The 17,464-nt window shown below is 38.1% G+C and overlaps 1 protein-coding gene across 1 annotated transcript in view; it reads left to right on the top strand.

Moving 5' to 3' along the window:
* The window catches only part of brf1a (BRF1 RNA polymerase III transcription initiation factor subunit a), a 51,299-nt gene extending 34,751 nt beyond the window's left edge, over positions 1 to 16,548 (top strand). Inside the window, exons 13-19 of the mRNA XM_056253000.1 lie at positions 3,671 to 3,732; positions 6,585 to 6,666; positions 6,786 to 6,841; positions 6,931 to 7,196; positions 13,842 to 13,893; positions 15,027 to 15,186; positions 15,840 to 16,548. Coding sequence (XP_056108975.1) covers positions 3,671 to 3,732; positions 6,585 to 6,666; positions 6,786 to 6,841; positions 6,931 to 7,196; positions 13,842 to 13,893; positions 15,027 to 15,186; positions 15,840 to 15,877 — 716 coding nt within the window. The 3' untranslated portion in view covers positions 15,878 to 16,548. The remainder of the gene's footprint in view (positions 1 to 3,670; positions 3,733 to 6,584; positions 6,667 to 6,785; positions 6,842 to 6,930; positions 7,197 to 13,841; positions 13,894 to 15,026; positions 15,187 to 15,839) is intronic.
* The last annotated feature ends 916 nt before the right edge of the window (positions 16,549 to 17,464 follow it).

Raw genomic sequence — 17,464 nt, 5'->3', positions numbered from 1 at the left:
TCAAAGAATCTTTTAAAAATAATACTGACCCCAAACTTTTGAACGGCATTGCATATTTATTTATATATAAATATAAAATGTTAATGTTCTCATCAAATTTATCATCAATATTCAGTTACTTAATTTTATTCAACAAAATACAAGAATGTATTATGGATAAATAATAAATATATCGGCAAACTATAGTTTTGAATTTTAATTATTGTATACTTTTAAAATGAGTTTTTAAAGCTGTGAAACTATTGTCATAGCGAGTTTTAGTGTAGTTTTCAACTTGACACACTTATGATTCATAATGTTTTCATTCCGTTAGTTTTTCCTGCCGTTTGATTGATTCTCTTTATAGTTTTCATCCTTGCCACTCATTTATTGCTTTTTCTTCTAATGAAATGCAAGCACTGACAGTGATGTGATGTCATCTGACAGAGACGCTGCTATCTGTGTGAAATATGACATCATAAAAGTGTGACTGACTGATAGACTTGTGCAGAGGAAAACAACAAATGACTATGGGAGGCCCGATCCAAGTGATAGACACGTTCACTTTACCGTTAACATGCACTGACAGAAAAATCTGTGCGTGGACCCCCGTGAGGCTGTTTTCCTGTCTAGATTTAACACCTGAAGGGCAGCCGAATGTGAGTGAGAATGAGAGATCTCATGAATAAAGTCTGTTCAAATCTTTTCCTCTTGCCGGTACATTTACATTTTATTGTTTAAATGTGTCTAACCCTCCCCCATTTTTGGTCTGTAGATGTACAGTAGAGTGTGAAAAAGTACATGCATATATTTTCTCTTGACATTTTCTCTCTCTTTCCAGCCTCTGGGCGATATAGACGGTTGTAGCAGGTGTGTGAGTGGGCGAGGGGTTTCCCTGGGGAAGTCACAGGGGCAAGAAGGGGTCAGTTTTTAATGGGCCTGTCTGCCCTCTTCGCCTCCGGAAGAAAACCCCCTTCCTCTCTCTTTCCATATCTCTGCATCTCCATTGTTCGTCTTTTCCTTTCCATGAGCTTCAGTGCTTGTTCTCCTGACCCGCCAGTCAGTTTGAGTGACGTTATCAGATGATTACGTTTGATGAGCTCCTGCTTGTGTTGAAGAGTGAGAATTGTCTATGGGAGAGAAAGAAAGGAGGTGTCCATCTGGTGGTATCTTGAAATATCTGTTTGTATTTAGTCGGACACAGTGCTCGACTCTGAACAGGTGTTGGTGTCAGTGAAACCTCTGGAGACGAGGGGGGCCTTTTGAACGCACGTGGAAACGCTAATGTCTGGGTGGACAACATCATTCAGAAATGTAGCTTTACGACTGAGGTTTTTGGATTTAAGAACAGGGGAATAGATGAAGAGGGAGAATGATTAGTGTAAAGTGAAGTCTCTCATTTGTTGTTTCTCTTCTCTGTAATTTTGTTGAACTTGGCTCCTTTTTTCTGCTTCTCAGGTTTTTATTTGTTTTTTTTGCCTCTGTTGTGTTCAGGGGATGTTAAAGGGACAGGTCTTTCAGAAATTAAAGTTAGTGTTTACTCACCCTTAGTTTACTGTGTGCAACAAAACAAATTGAAGACTATTCAGACTATGCTTTTTTTTCTTTAGAGTGTACAGGTGCTGAAAAAAGCTTTAAAATTGTTCTTTTGTATTGGATCTATTCATTGAATCAGTTGATCTGGTTTACAATTGGGCTGGTTTACAAATGGGACTTATCCAGTTTATAGACTTAATATATTAATTTACAACGTTGAATATTGACCTATGAAATCACAATTGACGATTCTTCTTTTTATGGAATATTGCAGTTTATTATAAATAATTTATCTATGTGCATCATATTATTTAAAAAAAAAATGTTTTAAATGAACAAACGACATCAATCCAGTCTGTTCCTGTTGGGCAAAATCAAGTCCCACCCTACATTTCTTCTCATTCGAGAAGCTATTTCACTCAAATATACATCACCATAATCAAGAAAAGATTATTGAAATTTGTTTCGTGCCATCTTTGAATTTAGCTTCGTATTGCCATTAAAATTACTTAAAATATAGTGCACGAGTTATATGGGCTACATTTATGGTACATTTGCTTCCTTTTTTTGAAGCTTGAATTCTTTAGTGCCAATTAATTTTAATAGCAAGTAAACAAAATTGGTAAAATCTTACCAGACAAAGAAAAAATCCTTATAGTGGCTTATACCATTAGGGGGAGTAAATGATTTTTCATTTTTGGATGAACTATACCTTTAAGTGACGGTACTTCATTACCATGTCGATGCAGAAAAACTAACAATAACAGTTTATTTTTACTTTTCTTTTTAACAGTATTCAATCCCTAAGTGCTGTCTGACTGACATGCAGCTGCTGTTGAACACTCATGCATATGCATATGTCTTCAGGTAGTGCAGCTGCACATATGCACACTTTAAATGCTATTTTTAGTCGAATGTACTTTCTGGCGAGCTAAACACAGTTGGTTATGTCCTAAGTGAATGAAAACAGACAGTACAAAAACAACAACATTTGAACATGAACACAAAGTTAGGCCTAATGGGAAAGACAGACTGCAGTGCTTGTTTTATTACAGTTTCTTGTCTTTATTCATCTTCTTGGATCCAGCTGCACCTGGTAGTCTCTCTCTGGTGTGGTTTTATTTCGCCTGTTGTAACTAATCTCTGCTATTCACGCTCTCACCACATCACACACGTGACTCATAGCACAGTGTTTTAATGTGTGGTGTTGGAGGACTTGTGTGTGTGTGTGCAACTGCGCGTGCATTGGTTGTGTATTGTGTTTAGTCTGTGCTTGTTCAGATGCGAGATGAGGTCAGGTTTCTTGACTCACGGGATCGACTGACATTGAGGGGCCTCCGTTCAGAGGTGAGAAAACAAGAATTTCCCTCTCTGTTTTTCCCCCTAACCCCCCATCCCCATTATAACACATGAGAGAGAGAGAGAGGGATGCTCTATAAAGCAAACTTCTGAAGCGTTGCCAACAATCTCCAGGCAGAAAGAAAAGAGTAAGGATGGGGGAAGGGAGGAACTGGACCTGGAAAAGAGGAAAAAGACGGAAGGCAGAGGGGGAATAACCCTGGAAGTTGCTACTGTAGAGCCACTGGTTTAATGATCCCAGCAGCCCCAGTGGACTTTCTAGTAAGATTTGCTACAGGGCAGGGACCACAGAGAAACACACACATATTTTTCAGTATGTTTTGCCATGTGAATTTGCTGAGGGACATTTTATGTGAAGGTTTTTGGGTTGGACTGCAGTGGGATATTCTATGTATCTCCACTAACCTAATTTAACAACTGGCTCAGAGAAATGTTCTCTGATGAATGGCAGCATGTGTTTCTCCTTAGGAAAGTGAAACATCTAATACACTTTAATTATGTGGCGTAAACGCCAGGCAAAACTTTTCTCTTTTCCTTTTGCCAAAGCAGTCTGAAATAGTCACAACACAAATTTAAAAAAAAATGTTTTGTATTATTATTATTGTTTTTATTTTGTCATTTTTATTTTGTTTTACATTTTTTATTTTGTGATTTATTTTTGTGATTTTATTCTATTTTACATTTATTTTTATATTATAATTTTTGTACAAATTATTCAGACTTCTGATGTTCTTATGTCCATCAATAAAAGATTCAATATTCAGGAACTCTTTGTTTCTTTGTTTTTCTCCATCAGATGTGGAGGCAGAAAGCGGTGAGCTAGACCTGAACGGTATCGACGAGGACGAGATTGATCGTGTAAGTTTTGACCTCACTATAGTACCGACATGGTCATTTGTAATTTGGTTCTTTCAAGGGGTCATATAATGCCATTTTCATACAAGTTAATTTGATTCTTTAGGGTCTAAATGAAAAGTTTGTAATATACTTTAATTAAAAATTCTCATTAGTATTGTAAGAAAACACTCATTTTACCTGGTCAAAAACAGCTCTGTTTTCAGCACGCCGTTTCAGTGCATATCCCTTTAAATGATAATGAGCTTCGCTCACCCCGCCCCTCTTTACTGCGGGCGTTTTGACACAACGCATGTGGAGTGTTGCCTTGATAACAGTTGAGGGTATATTTTGGAGAAAGAATGGCAGCGGGAGTCTCTGAGGACACATCTGTGCAACCGTATCAGTTTGAACCGGAGTCGGACCCGGAACAAGATGACGGCCTTAAAGAAATTCGACAATTAAGGCTCGAACAGGACGTTTCTGAATGGTTGGTTAACATAATGTCACTTTGCACTTTGATCTATCTTTGTGTACTTGCAGGGTAGAGTAACTTAGTGAAATGCACGAACGCTATGTGTTTACTGATGTATACGTACTCCGTTTGTAATAACACAATAACCATAACGCGTTGTTCATTATAAACGTAGGATTATGAATTATATTGAGAACGTCTTATAGAAAACATGCCGTAATGTACCCTGAGTGTAAACCTTAGCCGGATTCATCATGAAGCGTGCAAGCGATTTGCAAAGATTAATATAAAATATACAATTTTACACTCACTTCTCTGGAGGTGCAGCAGGGACACGAATAGTTGGTACCGATTCTATTTTCAGGAGCAGCTTCTTAGCAAAACCAGCTTTATACTGAGTCTGACCCTCGTTTATAAAGCAGTCTGGTGAGAAATGATTTGTGAATCGCGCAAACATGAACGCATTGTCGTTGCCCGTGGGGAATATTCCATTTGGGAACAAAACTCAGCCACTGCGTCTTCAGCGTTTCGGATTTAGGAACATCAAAATGACTGTGTTCGTTATTTCACCCAAGAACAGAACACCACAATCGCTTAGACGCCATTCTGCTCCAGTGTATCAACAATGACGGACTATGATAACAGCTCGCTCAGGGCGGGGATGTGTTGAAACGCTGCTGTCAATCAACAATCGTGGGAGGGGCATCCGTTTTATTGACGTCACAAAAACGAACGGCTCAATTTGAGGCAGGGGAAAACATATAAGGAGATTAAAACAAAAACACTGGATAGATTTTCATCATTATAGGATGGTTGTGTACAGGCACTGCCAACACACATTTCAGTACAATCAACTTGAAAAAGTGGATGTACCATTATATGACCCCTTTAAAGAGCATATTGTAGGTAAAAAAAAAAATCTAAATTAATATATAACCTTGTATGAAAATACCATATGAAAAGGTAATGCAGGATTTAAAATGTTTTAAAACGACATAAGGGCACTAATTTAGTAGATAAAGTGAGCGTTTCTTGGACTGCTCGTAAAAACGGCTTTTTTTTCAACATCGCGTCATTTTACGTCACGCTAGGGAGCCTCAGCCTCGGCTCAGTGCAGAGCAGGCTGGCATTCAGTGAGAGCGGCCGTGAGTCAGTGTGTTTTCGGTAGTTTTTGTATTTCAATCTATCATCGTCATGGTAAATTATTGTGTTTGTGGAGGTTGCAAAAACTCCGGCCTGTCAGGACATCGAGTCCACAGGTTTCCCACACAAGAAAAACGGTGCTGCTGTATATCTTTCGTGCCTGGTGCGGTTTGTGCAGGTGAAGAGACGGGTTTTCTCTTCCGCATCGGCTTCGAGAAACGCGGTCGTGTGTATCTTTCACTTCAGATCGTGTGTAGCGTTCACTTCAGATCGGAGGATTATCATCCCGGCGATATGATGGAGTTTAACATGGGATGCCGAAGCAAGAATATTGATCGTCGTATACTGTACCAATGGCATCAAATAGTGTGATATAGGGAGTCATGCCCTAAATAGAGGAAACTTGTAATTGAAAAACAAAATTACTAGGTTGATTAAATATTCAAATCTTTAATTTTCTGTTTATGTTATAACCCAGATGAAAAATATGTTTTAAAAATGTACTTGAGTATGTTTTTAGTAACTTACAATAGAAATATACTCAAGTATAGTTTTTATACATTTAATAGTATACATCTACCCTAAACATACTAATGTCTGCTGGCCTGATATACGATGGTAATAATCTGTACAATATTGTGAGCACAGTGTATATCGTTAGCGAACGTGTATCTATAAGCATGTCTCTCACCAAGACACCTGTCCTGTTCTCCACTGGTTCTCCTCACACCACAACTCAATGTGTCTCTGACCGTTCTGTCTGACATTAATCCTGGCCTGTCCCTACTCTCTTGGCAGCATAGCAGGCTCATAATTGTATGGCTGTAGTCCATAATTGTAAGTATTTCCTCAGCGTCCGAAATGTCATTGCGATCCATTGTTTTCCTGTTGTTTGAATCGACCGCTCTCCCGCCCGTTACGTCACGCCCACCACACCCATTTTCAGACGCGGAAGTAACATTTTCTCACAAAAACGACTCCAGAAGCTTATGTAGCGTATTTATAAGAATATTTTAAAGAAAATCTAGTTCCTACATTATTTTTCTATACATTGACTCGTTGGGTCCTCTAACCTGCAATATGCCCTTTAAAGCTGAAATCTGAGATGGGATTTCACTTCCAAAAAAATGAATAATGGAATTGCTTTAGAATAGAGTGGAATGAGATTTGTCATGATTTACAGTCTGTTTAGCTCGTCCACCATGACCTGAGCGATTTATATATTGTTTTTTTCTTTATCTTTCTTTTTTTGTATTAGTATATCCTGAATGAGAAGGAAGTTAAGGTGAAGACCGAACTGTGGATGCTTCAAAATGCAGACTACCTCAAAGAACAGAAAGGTGGAGAAGATTGAACTGTCCCGTTTGTTATTTTTACCCTTGACAGATTCATTTAAAAAGACAACATTTAATCAAGTTTGCAACACTTTTGTTAGAACAATATGTTTGTTTTTCTTCAGAAAAGGAAGAAAGAATAGCAAAGGAAAAGGAGGAGGGTACATATAAAGAGCGGAAGGTAACAAGGTAGTTCATAAATGACAGTTGTAGCTGCGAGGGTCACAAATGTATGAGTTTACCTCCGTGTTTTTGTGTGTCATTTCACAGCCTAGAAAAAAGTCAGCACGGAGGCGTGAGCCCATCAATGCCAGCACTGCAGATGAAGCCATTGAAAAGATGTTAGAGCAGAAACGCATCTCCACTAAAATAAACTACGATGTCCTGAAAGACTTGAACAAATCCAGCCCAAAAAGTCCCACTCGCCAGCCTGAAGAAGCTTCCACTGGAGCCAAAAGAACCCCCGCGGCCCATCAACGGAAACTCCAACTGACTTCACCCAATATTGGCAAAACTGTCAGCAGTTTTGGCAAGAGGTATGGAGTTCTAGGAGAAAGGTTTCTTATGTCTCGATTTATTTCAGTTTTTCTTCAACTCCCTAGTTTTTTTCTTTGGATTTGTTTTTGCCCACACACCTTAAATCACACATTCTGTTCTAGAAAATCCTCTAAACTCACCGCCTGTCCTAGAAAATTCCCACCATCACAGTCTAACTCCATATCTAATCCAAGCATGATGCAAAAAAATCTCTTCCGTTTAAAAAACTTTTTATCCCTACCAGCTGCAACCGCATTGAGTGACTGACTGGACATCTTATTGATTTGGTTGCTATTACTTTTTCGTGTCGACCAAGGTTGCCCCGCCCACAGAGATATCTTACTCCGCATAGATGTAAATTAAACATCAATTATGATCTGATCGACTATGTTTGTGTCGCATTATGGAGCATTTTGTGACAGGCAGATTATTTCGGATTGGAAAATTGTTGGGTTTAGAAAAAGTGGTTGCAAATTTTTTTGTAATTTTTAGTAATACATTTAGGAATCCTGTGTCTTGGAGTCTCAAAACAGATCCACTCCTATTAATACACCCTGATTTTTCTTCGTCTGCCCACACCCTTTATTGGACTCTTTCCTGTAACCACCTCAAGCTCTTTTTCTCTTCTGTGCTAACTATAGACCTACGGATACACAATGGCAGGGTACATTACTGTAACTGTATCATGATCCCTGCTATATTTTCTTACTCTGTTTATACGTTTAAATTCACATGAACACTATTTTCTATTTTACCATGTTCAAACAAGGTGCATCTGCTACACACAGTCTGCCTTCTTTTCATAAATCATTGAAATTGTATTTTTGTTCAAGGAAAATTCATGTTTTACATCAGCTTAGTAACCGCAGTCTAATAAAATTATCCTATTATGCTGTAGCGTTTTCTGCTTTCAGTTTTTCCATGCTGCATTAGTCAAAACATTTCCCAGATCACATAATTTTGTGGTCATTCTTTCTTGTAGCATCTTGCTATACCTACAAATAGTATCATGGTATTGCCATGGTTTTTGGACCTCAAAAGTTAATTTTGCTGATGAGATTTATAATGTGGCCTTTTTCTTAAAGTACCTTAAAGCACCATGTAAATACTGTCTTGTATGAACAGTTTAGTCTTTCAGTACCGTAGTGAAGTACCATGGATTTATCATCTGATAATGTACTTCACAGCACTTTTTAAAGTAGCATAATCATTTAGATGTACTCAAATTATCATCAAAACTCTAAATTCCCATATGTTTAAATTTTATTATGAAGAATTGATAGCCTGAGAGAAAAAGCTAATTGGGGTCTCACTCATGACCCTCAAATGGAAAATCTCCAGAGCTTTGTGGGCCGGACTGCAAGTGTGAAAGGTCCTTATGTTTGTTTCTCTCTTTTTTATGTCCTTTACTCTTTTTGTGCCCTTGAGTACAGGGCAGGTCTGTTAAGAATAGCTAAGTCTATGCTAAATTAACTGTGTGTGTGTGTGAGAGAGAGAAAATCCCATGCATATGGTCAGTCAGAATAGCCTCATTCTGCTCTATATTTAGTCTCTAAATGCTGGTATGGAACACATTAAAGTTTAGAGCACATATTTAAAGTGAGGCCCCACTGTGGCCCACTCCCTAGTACCCTCCTTTTTGGAGAATATGTGTGTGTGCTCTACTACCGTGTACTCATTTCCATTCGTGTTGTTAGTCTTTGGTTTCTAGGTTGTCATTAGTCATGGATATTCTCTCTTTAAGGAGAGGCTCTTGGTGGCCCTGCACACAAAATGTGCTCCGACAGTTTGTCTTGACACTGTAAGGCCAATATCATGGAACAATGAGCAACTCTCTCTTTTCTCTCTCTCTTTGAGTGGCCAGTTTCATCTGTGTGGTGTTTTTCTCGTTGATTGAATTCTTGAAGTGAACAGGATAGATCTTCTGAATCATTCATTCTGAAAGTAGCTTTTATGTTTGTTTTTTTCTGAATGGAAAGGTGAGCTATCTGAACATCCTTTTAAAAGCCATTACACTGTTACCATGCCACTGCCTCTCTTCCAGCTTTTCCCTCTTCTCACTCATAACAGCCTGCAGTCTGTTTATTGAATGGAGTCTACCTGAATGGGAGTGTCTGTATTATTCAGTGACTTGCCTTTTACCGCTCAAAAATGACCTTACCTTGTTTTCTCCTTTTTTTTTTTTTTTTTAGTTACTTGTAGTCTCATTCTAGGGCTTGGCAATATGGCTAAAAAAATAAAAGGCTTTTATGTATTGAACAATATTTTGTGTGTGTGTGTGTGTTGTTGTGCTGACAGTAAAGCCATTGTATTCCGCTCACTCCCATCCTCTGTTGCACACTGAGGTATTGTGTTATACACAGACACTCAACCTCCCTTTTCTGCTTCTCTGCTGTATTTTTACAGCATATTCCCGACACCCCGCAACTGCCTGAACATCTACCCATCTGTTGGTCTGTTCATCCCTCCATTCTACTGAACCTTAAATTTAATAAGTCTCTCACAATCTCTCACATTCTCTCACTCTCTCGTCCAGAAATAGCTTGTATAATTGCCCCCTGCTGTTTTAACCCCCTCTCCCTGGTTCTCCTCCCTCCTCCTCTGGTCATTTTCTTGTCCTCTCAGATACCCGCAGCTCAGCATTTATATAGATCCATATAGAGCAATGGAGATTATAAAAAGTGTGTGTGTGTGTGTGTGAGAGACAAATGCCAAAGGTTTTCATTAGAGTTGGAGGTAGGGCTTTGTGAGAACCTGAGATGGATTGTGCTTATTTTTGTGGTCCTTTGTTCTTCCAACACTTCCTCTGTATCCATACATGAGATCATCTCATGTTAGACATTCACACCTGGAGTGCCAGAAATCGCCATCTCACACCATCACACATCTGGTAATTAAACAGTCTCCTCCTCTCTGTCTCTCAGACAGCTGTTATAGACTCGCTTCCCCGATTTTTTTATTTTCTTTCTTTCTCTCGCTTCCATCTCTCTTCCTCTGAGGTTCCTTCTGCTGTCGGCTCAGAGTTTCTTTCTTAATCAGCTTACTTGCAGAAAACCTACATCTCTAGAGAAAGAGACAGAGAGGTGAGCTGTCTGCGAGATCAAAGAAAGTTGAGTTTTTCTCAAGGCTGAATTGACCCAAAAACTAGAGGAAGTTTTCGTCATCTTCGAGGAAAAGAGAAAGCCTTATCTCTGCCTGGGACCAAAACTTAGCTTCTGAGATGAAGAGACCGACGACTTAGGCAGTTGCTCATGCCTTCAAGCGCTCAGCAGTAATAGTGTCATACTCTTTCAGCTCAATAAAATAAAGGCCCCTGTTGACATCAGCCATTTAGTCATACGCTGAGAGCAGCATATGAAATAAAGGGGTGATGAGGAAGGTCAGAGTAAATGCTGAACAGTTTAAAATGTTAAAGTGATCTGTGAGAAAGAAATCATGTCATCACAACCACAAACCAAAGACTGTCATACACAATTACTAATGGTAAGAGGAAAAAATAGATAGTATCACAATAGTATTCTGAATTTCTCAAAATAAACTTAGATATATACTTTTTTTAATGTTAATATTTTTATGGAAAAGAACATTCAGTTATTTCTGTTCAAATAAAATCCTTTTAATCGAGTTATGATTCTGAAAAGCATGAAAATATATCACAGTTTTGAATAACTGTCACATAAAGAATTACAATATTATTGTATTGTGACCCAGATATCAATATACTGCATCACCAGGGCCCTGATTCCCATCTCTAATCATTATTGTTGTGCTATGTGAATAATTGACCCACTCAGTGGTGTGAACAATTTATCAGCCCTTGACGTAAATGTAGATCTGGGTGTGTGTGTGGAACAGACTGTTTCTCAGGAATAGAATGTTGTCACTGTGTTTTGGCTCTGACAGCTTGTTTTCATGCCAAGTACCATACCGTTCCCCATCCCAGAATGCACTGTAGCATCAATAGGACACTTGCATGCTGGGTCATGAAGGACTGTCAACCGTGCGTGCATGTTACTGACAGAATTTGAAGGAAAGCATCTGTCTGTCTATCTATCTGTCTGTCTGTCTGTCTGTCTGTCTGTCTGTCTGTCAGTCCATCCTCTCTATTTTACTTTTTCTTAATATAGCCTTCTTTCTATTGTTCTTTCGTTATATCCGGTGCCAGTCCTACACTTCTAGCGGCCCTAAGCAAAACTGCCAGTAAGAACAAGTAATATTAAATTTTAAAAATTGTTGACAGCTAAATAAATGCTTTATGAAAGTATTGTTCTGACACCATCTAGCTGTCAAAAAAACTAGAACACACAGCTAAAATTATTTTCTAAAGGCGTGATTTACTTTAACGAAACTAAAGCATAAAAAATATAGTTTACCCAAGAAAGCTTAGGTAAACATACCAAAATACATCAATAATTCTCTAAACTTTAGACCCTAATGGGCATTGTTTCTAAAAGACTTGACAGGAGTCACAGGACAGCTTGCATGACTGAACAGGAATGTTTAATTCTTATACATAAACCATGCACAAGTTTTTTGCAAATTTATTGGTTTCTTAAGACTAAATAAGAATTTAAAATGTTACAAAAATACATACCTACTTTGTTCTTGGCACATTTTCTCTTTTTTTCTGCTCCGGACAGAAAGCTTCGGTTGGAAGCCATAGCCATATGTCAAAAACATAGACTGTAAGGACGACGTACCTTCACTCACTACCATTGTAGAGAAATTAAGTCGCCAATGTTTCAATATGGCGCTGACATCTTGCGCTGATTATGGAGGCCGAGTCTGCGCAGCAGTGAAGGGAGAAGCATCGAGAAGACTTAATCCTCACACTTAGTTTTCTTTAATTTACTTCTTAAATTTCTCTTTTTATGACAGACCGGACTGAAACCCACTCAAAACCTACCCTTACGCCTAAAAAACCCTTTTAATCTGGAACTTACATACTGAAACCCACCTAAAACCTACTCTTACGCCTGAAACCCACTCAAAACCTACCCTTATGCCTAAAAACCCTTTCAATCGCGGGGCAAAACGGGAATGGGGAGTCACAAGGTGACGTTTTGGATGTGGGTGGGGTTGGATGTCCACCGCAGGATGAAGCGAGCCCTACTTGCATTAGATTACATGGAGAGGGCGGTGTTTATGACCTACAGTATACTGCATCTAGCCACCTGGGGGCGATTGAAACATTTTGGCTTCAATTTTGAGGACTTGTGCGGCACACTTGGGCTGAATCCAAAATCGCCCCCCTAAACCCTCAATCACTATTCCCTACGTTAGCCCAATACGGTTCACTTGGAGTAAATGAAAACGAGTGAGCGAATTCGAACAGCCGTTGAGTACATCGGCTGTACTCTTGGTTTTGCAATGTGGGATAGAATAAGCGCACTCGACAACATCCACTATGGTCTAACATTTGAGGGTGATTTCGGGTTCAGCACCATAGTCATGTCATTATCTGCCGCACTGCATGATGTCCAAAACAGTTATTAAATAAATATAAATCGTTAACTAGAAAAAAGAAATTTCGACATGACTCGAATGACATGAATATATAGTGATATGCTACTTATATAATCTATGAAAGCAAGGGCGCCCCCTGGTGGTTCAGGGGCCATACGCACCTTGTGTAGTTTGTGTATAGGGAGGACCGACACTGGTTATCTTTTTTTTTTCTATCCTCCTTTCATTATATTCTCCTTTCTATCGATCATTCTCTTAGTCTGTCTGTCTGTCTGTGAGAGATTTTTGTGTTTGAGTTGAGTTTAAGAGTTTGAGTAGATTTGGGACGCCTTGTGGTTATATAAAGAGAACTGCTCCCCTGAGAAATGAATCTCTTCTGCATATTCAGATGTATCATCAGGAGAATCATATGATTCTGATTAGCGTTTATTTATGCTGCGGGTTTAGTGCATCATATCCGTACCTCATTAACATATCTTACATTCTTTGGAATAATGAGTAAACTCATTATTCGAACTGTGCCTCTGCATGTTGACTTGCAAATACTGAGATAAACTGCGTCTCTGGATTCTTCTGTGCTTGTCCTATCCCCCCCTTCTCTCTCTCTCTCTCTCTCTGTTTGTCTCTCGATCTCCCCCTTCTGTTGTCACTTGAGCTGCCATGTTTATTCCTCTGGGAATTTTACAGTGAGAGATTTTAGGTAATTCAAGACAAGACTTGTCCATGTCTACCACCACCTATGAAAATGTGCTAGATTTGCCAATGTTTTTTATGCATTTTGTTTCTGAAAAATATAGTGAATACATTTTTACTGAATATACAGAGTGACATTTCATTATGAAGCAGGGGTTTGTTAGAGTCCCTGTGGGTCTATAAAACTTGTGTTTTTCTGGGTTGATAGAATTTAAATTGCGTACATTTAGGGAATTCATTTAAATAATGTGTCAAGATTTGCATTATAATAAGTCAGTGACTTTTAAGCAGTGTTTTTAAGCAGTGTGTCAATTTGAGCAGAATTGAAAAGAACAGATAAGGTAAATATAAAAAATGTATTGGTCTGTATAGTATGTAATTTTTGATTCTCGTGCGCAGCTTTTGTTGAGAAATAAGCCATGTTCTCTTAATGATCTTGTCTGTCTTTTTCACTGTCTCTCTCTTTCTCTCTTTTTGTCTCCAAGGTTACAGCCTTTGGTGTGTGCACAACCCTCTAAGAAGCTGGCCCTCGATCAGGTGAGTGAATTTAAATCACTGTCCGTCATACTAGCACATCCTTGGCAGGTCTCTGGATATATTAAACTAATTTCCCTTAACCCTCAAATGGCCTCTGGCCCAGAGCTTCACTTAGTTTATCGCTGGTGCAGAAAAACTGCATTAAATTGACCTAGAAACGGGTTCTTCCTTTTCATGTTTAAATTATGAGAAGTATTTTGATCCGCCGAGCTTCTCCTAGATCAGCCGGCTATTTCTGCGGCGATACTCAAAGGCACCGGTTTGAGTTGGGCTATGGTAAGCTAATGTACTGCCTCAGACTGCAACAGAAAGTGGGCCGCTGACGTCTGGACTCTGAGGAGGCCTTGATGACACATGCTCTTTTCTCTCGGCTCCTACTGATCCCTCGCCGTCATTCTGGCCCGTAGACCGCTGGAGCTCTTCAGTGGCTCTGTCACTCCCTCTGTCACTCCCTCTGGCTGTTTCGTCCATGATGCTTCATCTTTCTGTATGTCAGGGACCTTGATCTTTTCTTCTGTCTTGTTTTTCCTATGTTATTAAGTCAGTCTGTCTGTCTGTCTCATGTCTACTACTTTTAAACTTCTGTGAGTGAGTGTGTGTGTATGTGTGTGAGTGTAAATACATAATCACCTCCACCTTTTGAAGCCAGAAGCAAAAATACTACCTCTGGGGGTCAATACTCAAGTAACTAAGCAACCTCTTGCCTTCACTTGGCAACAGGAAATGAAGCTTTGTGAGTGACATCACTCCCTTTGTCCCTCAGTAAAAGAAACGGTTCATAAATTCACTGACAAGGTTATCTGTTAACTCTGAAGCTAACTTGTAAAGATAAGTGTGATTCTCATTTAATTTAATGTAGCATTATAATAGAATCACACAGTCAAAAGGTTTGTTTATTGAGTACATTGAAGTCAACAAATTCAAATTGACATCCTTTATCTTATTATGCGCAAATCATTGATGCTCATTATTCCAGAGAGGAATCGTATTCAGAATTATTCTGAATTTTCAATCTTTTCAACCCTACATTTCTTTTCCCCTACTTGAATATGTTTTCACTTGGAAACAGGTTGGATGATGACTGATGCAAAAAGGAGCTGCGAATACCATTTCATGTTGACTTTTTCCTCTAGGATGGATCTGGTGCTCCAGTGGCCGCTCCTGCTGCCCCAACCCAGAATACTATTGTTGTAGAGAGCGGACCAGTGGCGTACGATGAGCCTGCAGATGAAGAAGAGGAGGATGAGGAGGATGAACACTGTGTCAGTGCCGTGCAGTTAATGGGCAGCACTGGTATGTGATGCAAAAGTCTTACTTTGACCTATAGGATGAATTTTTTTACTGTTTGTATAGACTTATTAATTTAGAACAATGTAATTTTATTATTATTTATATACTATTAGAGTATTTATTAATATGTTGAATTAGCTTTTATTTTTACATTTTCCGTTTTCATTTTAGTAATTTTGTTTTATTTAAAATATTTATATTTAGCTTTAATTTATTTTTATTTCAGTTTTAGTTTTGAGTATTTTTAGTACTTAAAAAAAGTTTTCATTGTTTTATCTTATGTGTATATTTTAATTTATTTGCAGCTGTATTCCAATTAACAAAAACTATTTTTAATAGTTTTAGTTAACAATAATAATACTGCTTTAGGGGTTTTCATCATTTTCTAACCAAATATAGTCCCTAAATATAAAAAAAAACCTAGATTTTCTCAAATAAACCTTATATTAACTTTTTTTTACGAAGAGCTTTAACGTTACTATTTGATGTGCTTAAAAGATTAAAAAAGGTTCCGTCATGAATATTTAGGAAACTATTCATACATAAACTTGGCTCCTTTTGACACTTTACGCTCTTTGTGTGATTTTTAGTAGTTCAGAAAAGAGCATTAAGTTTTGTCCTAACCTTTCTCCGTTCCTCTCCTTTCTTGTCTACAGATTATGGTTATGAATTAGATGATGATGATGGCTTCTGAATCCAGGGTGGGAGCACCAGTGGAGAGGACACACTAACATTTAGCCTGCTGCTTATTTTGACCCCAAAACACACATGCAACAACCTCCATCTCACTACTCCTGGTGTTCGTGCTTATGTTTGCAAGATGAAAAGAAATATTGTGAACTTTACACACAACAGAGGAGAAGAACTATAGCTAAACAAGAACAAAGACCCTACCTTCTTGTTTGTGCTTTTCAATAGGTGCATGTTCTGAGCTCATGTGCACTAAGTAACTTAAACACCATTTAAAACAGGAGTATGAGAGTAAATGGATGTGTGTGGTGACTGGGAGAGATGATTCTCTCTATCTCTCGCTTGCTAACTGCATTACTGTGTGTTTTAGGCTAATGATGACATATGATCTTGCACATCTAAAGCGATTAGCCCACACGAGGCTCAGGCCTCTGTGTGGACAAAAACGTGTGCATGTACACGTGCCTTTTACAATTGCAGTATACAGGCCTTGAAAAGTATGATGATTTTTAGAGCCAAAGTGTTATTCTTTAAACCAGATGTAGCTTTATGGTTTCAGAGTGGATTACAGGTGTGAAATCTGATTAGTGACAGTGTTAAATTTTGCTCAGCTACTTGGCTGGTTTCCTAGTGCCTTTTTTAATTTTTATTATTAAATTACCCACTGGTCTGTTGGATTTTCCATTTTGGGCTAGTTAGTTTTTTTTTTTAAACTTAAGAATAATGTTTAAAAGGTACTTTGATGAGAATAATAATTATTTTTGATTTGATGGTTGCTGCTTTTCTGGTTTATGGAGACCAGTACTTGAAAAATTCATTCCAGATAAATGCTGTTAAAATATCATTGGTTTGATCTTATTTTTGCTGTTAAATATTTACAAAATGCAATATAAATATATTTATGTTTTCGACAGATAAAGGAGATGTGTACATTGTTGGATTGTTTCTAAATGAATTGATGGTTTAGTATTGGTTTGTTAATGAAGAAGAAAATAGGATAGTTTTAGTAGTATTACTCATATTTGATTACTCAGTATCAGAAAGTTGGTGCTCTTCGAGAATGTTTTACTTTATTTATACTTTGTTCTCTCCCAGACTCAAAGATGAGTCAAATATAGAGTACACTTTTTTTTTCCTGTTAGAAAAGTATTTGAGGGGTTTATTCTGTCAGTCATGCCCACAACACACAGCAGATATTACTGATAAAAATGATCCAATTTAGGGTAACCATCTTAAACTGTTAGAAAATACAATAAAATAAAATAAAAACAAGGTGGACAGTGATCCAAAATTCTGATTAATCCATTGACCTGGTATTTGCATCCACAATCGATATAGTTAAATAAATGTTGATGTCTGTGAACTCTTGCTTGCATAATAAAACATTTATTCGGTATGTGAGTCCTCAGGATTCGGTATGCGAGTCCTCGGGAGTCCATTAGAGCCAGTGTCTTTTGGAACAGATTGGTTTGGTCTCGCTGCAGTAATGGTGACAATACAACAGACTCAAATCAGTGTTCAGTAAACCTAAATAGTATTTATGTGCAAAGAAATAAAGCGTAATCATAATACACTACGTCTTCTCTCTTTA

This window comes from Rhinichthys klamathensis, unplaced genomic scaffold (genome assembly GCF_029890125.1).
Source record: "Rhinichthys klamathensis goyatoka isolate OS25496 unplaced genomic scaffold, OSU_Roscu_1.1 h1tg000100l_1, whole genome shotgun sequence".
Classification (NCBI taxonomy): Eukaryota; Metazoa; Chordata; class Actinopteri; order Cypriniformes; family Leuciscidae; genus Rhinichthys; species Rhinichthys klamathensis.
The sequence above is the reverse complement of the archived record's forward strand: the minus strand, read 5'-3'. Positions and strand labels throughout refer to the sequence as shown.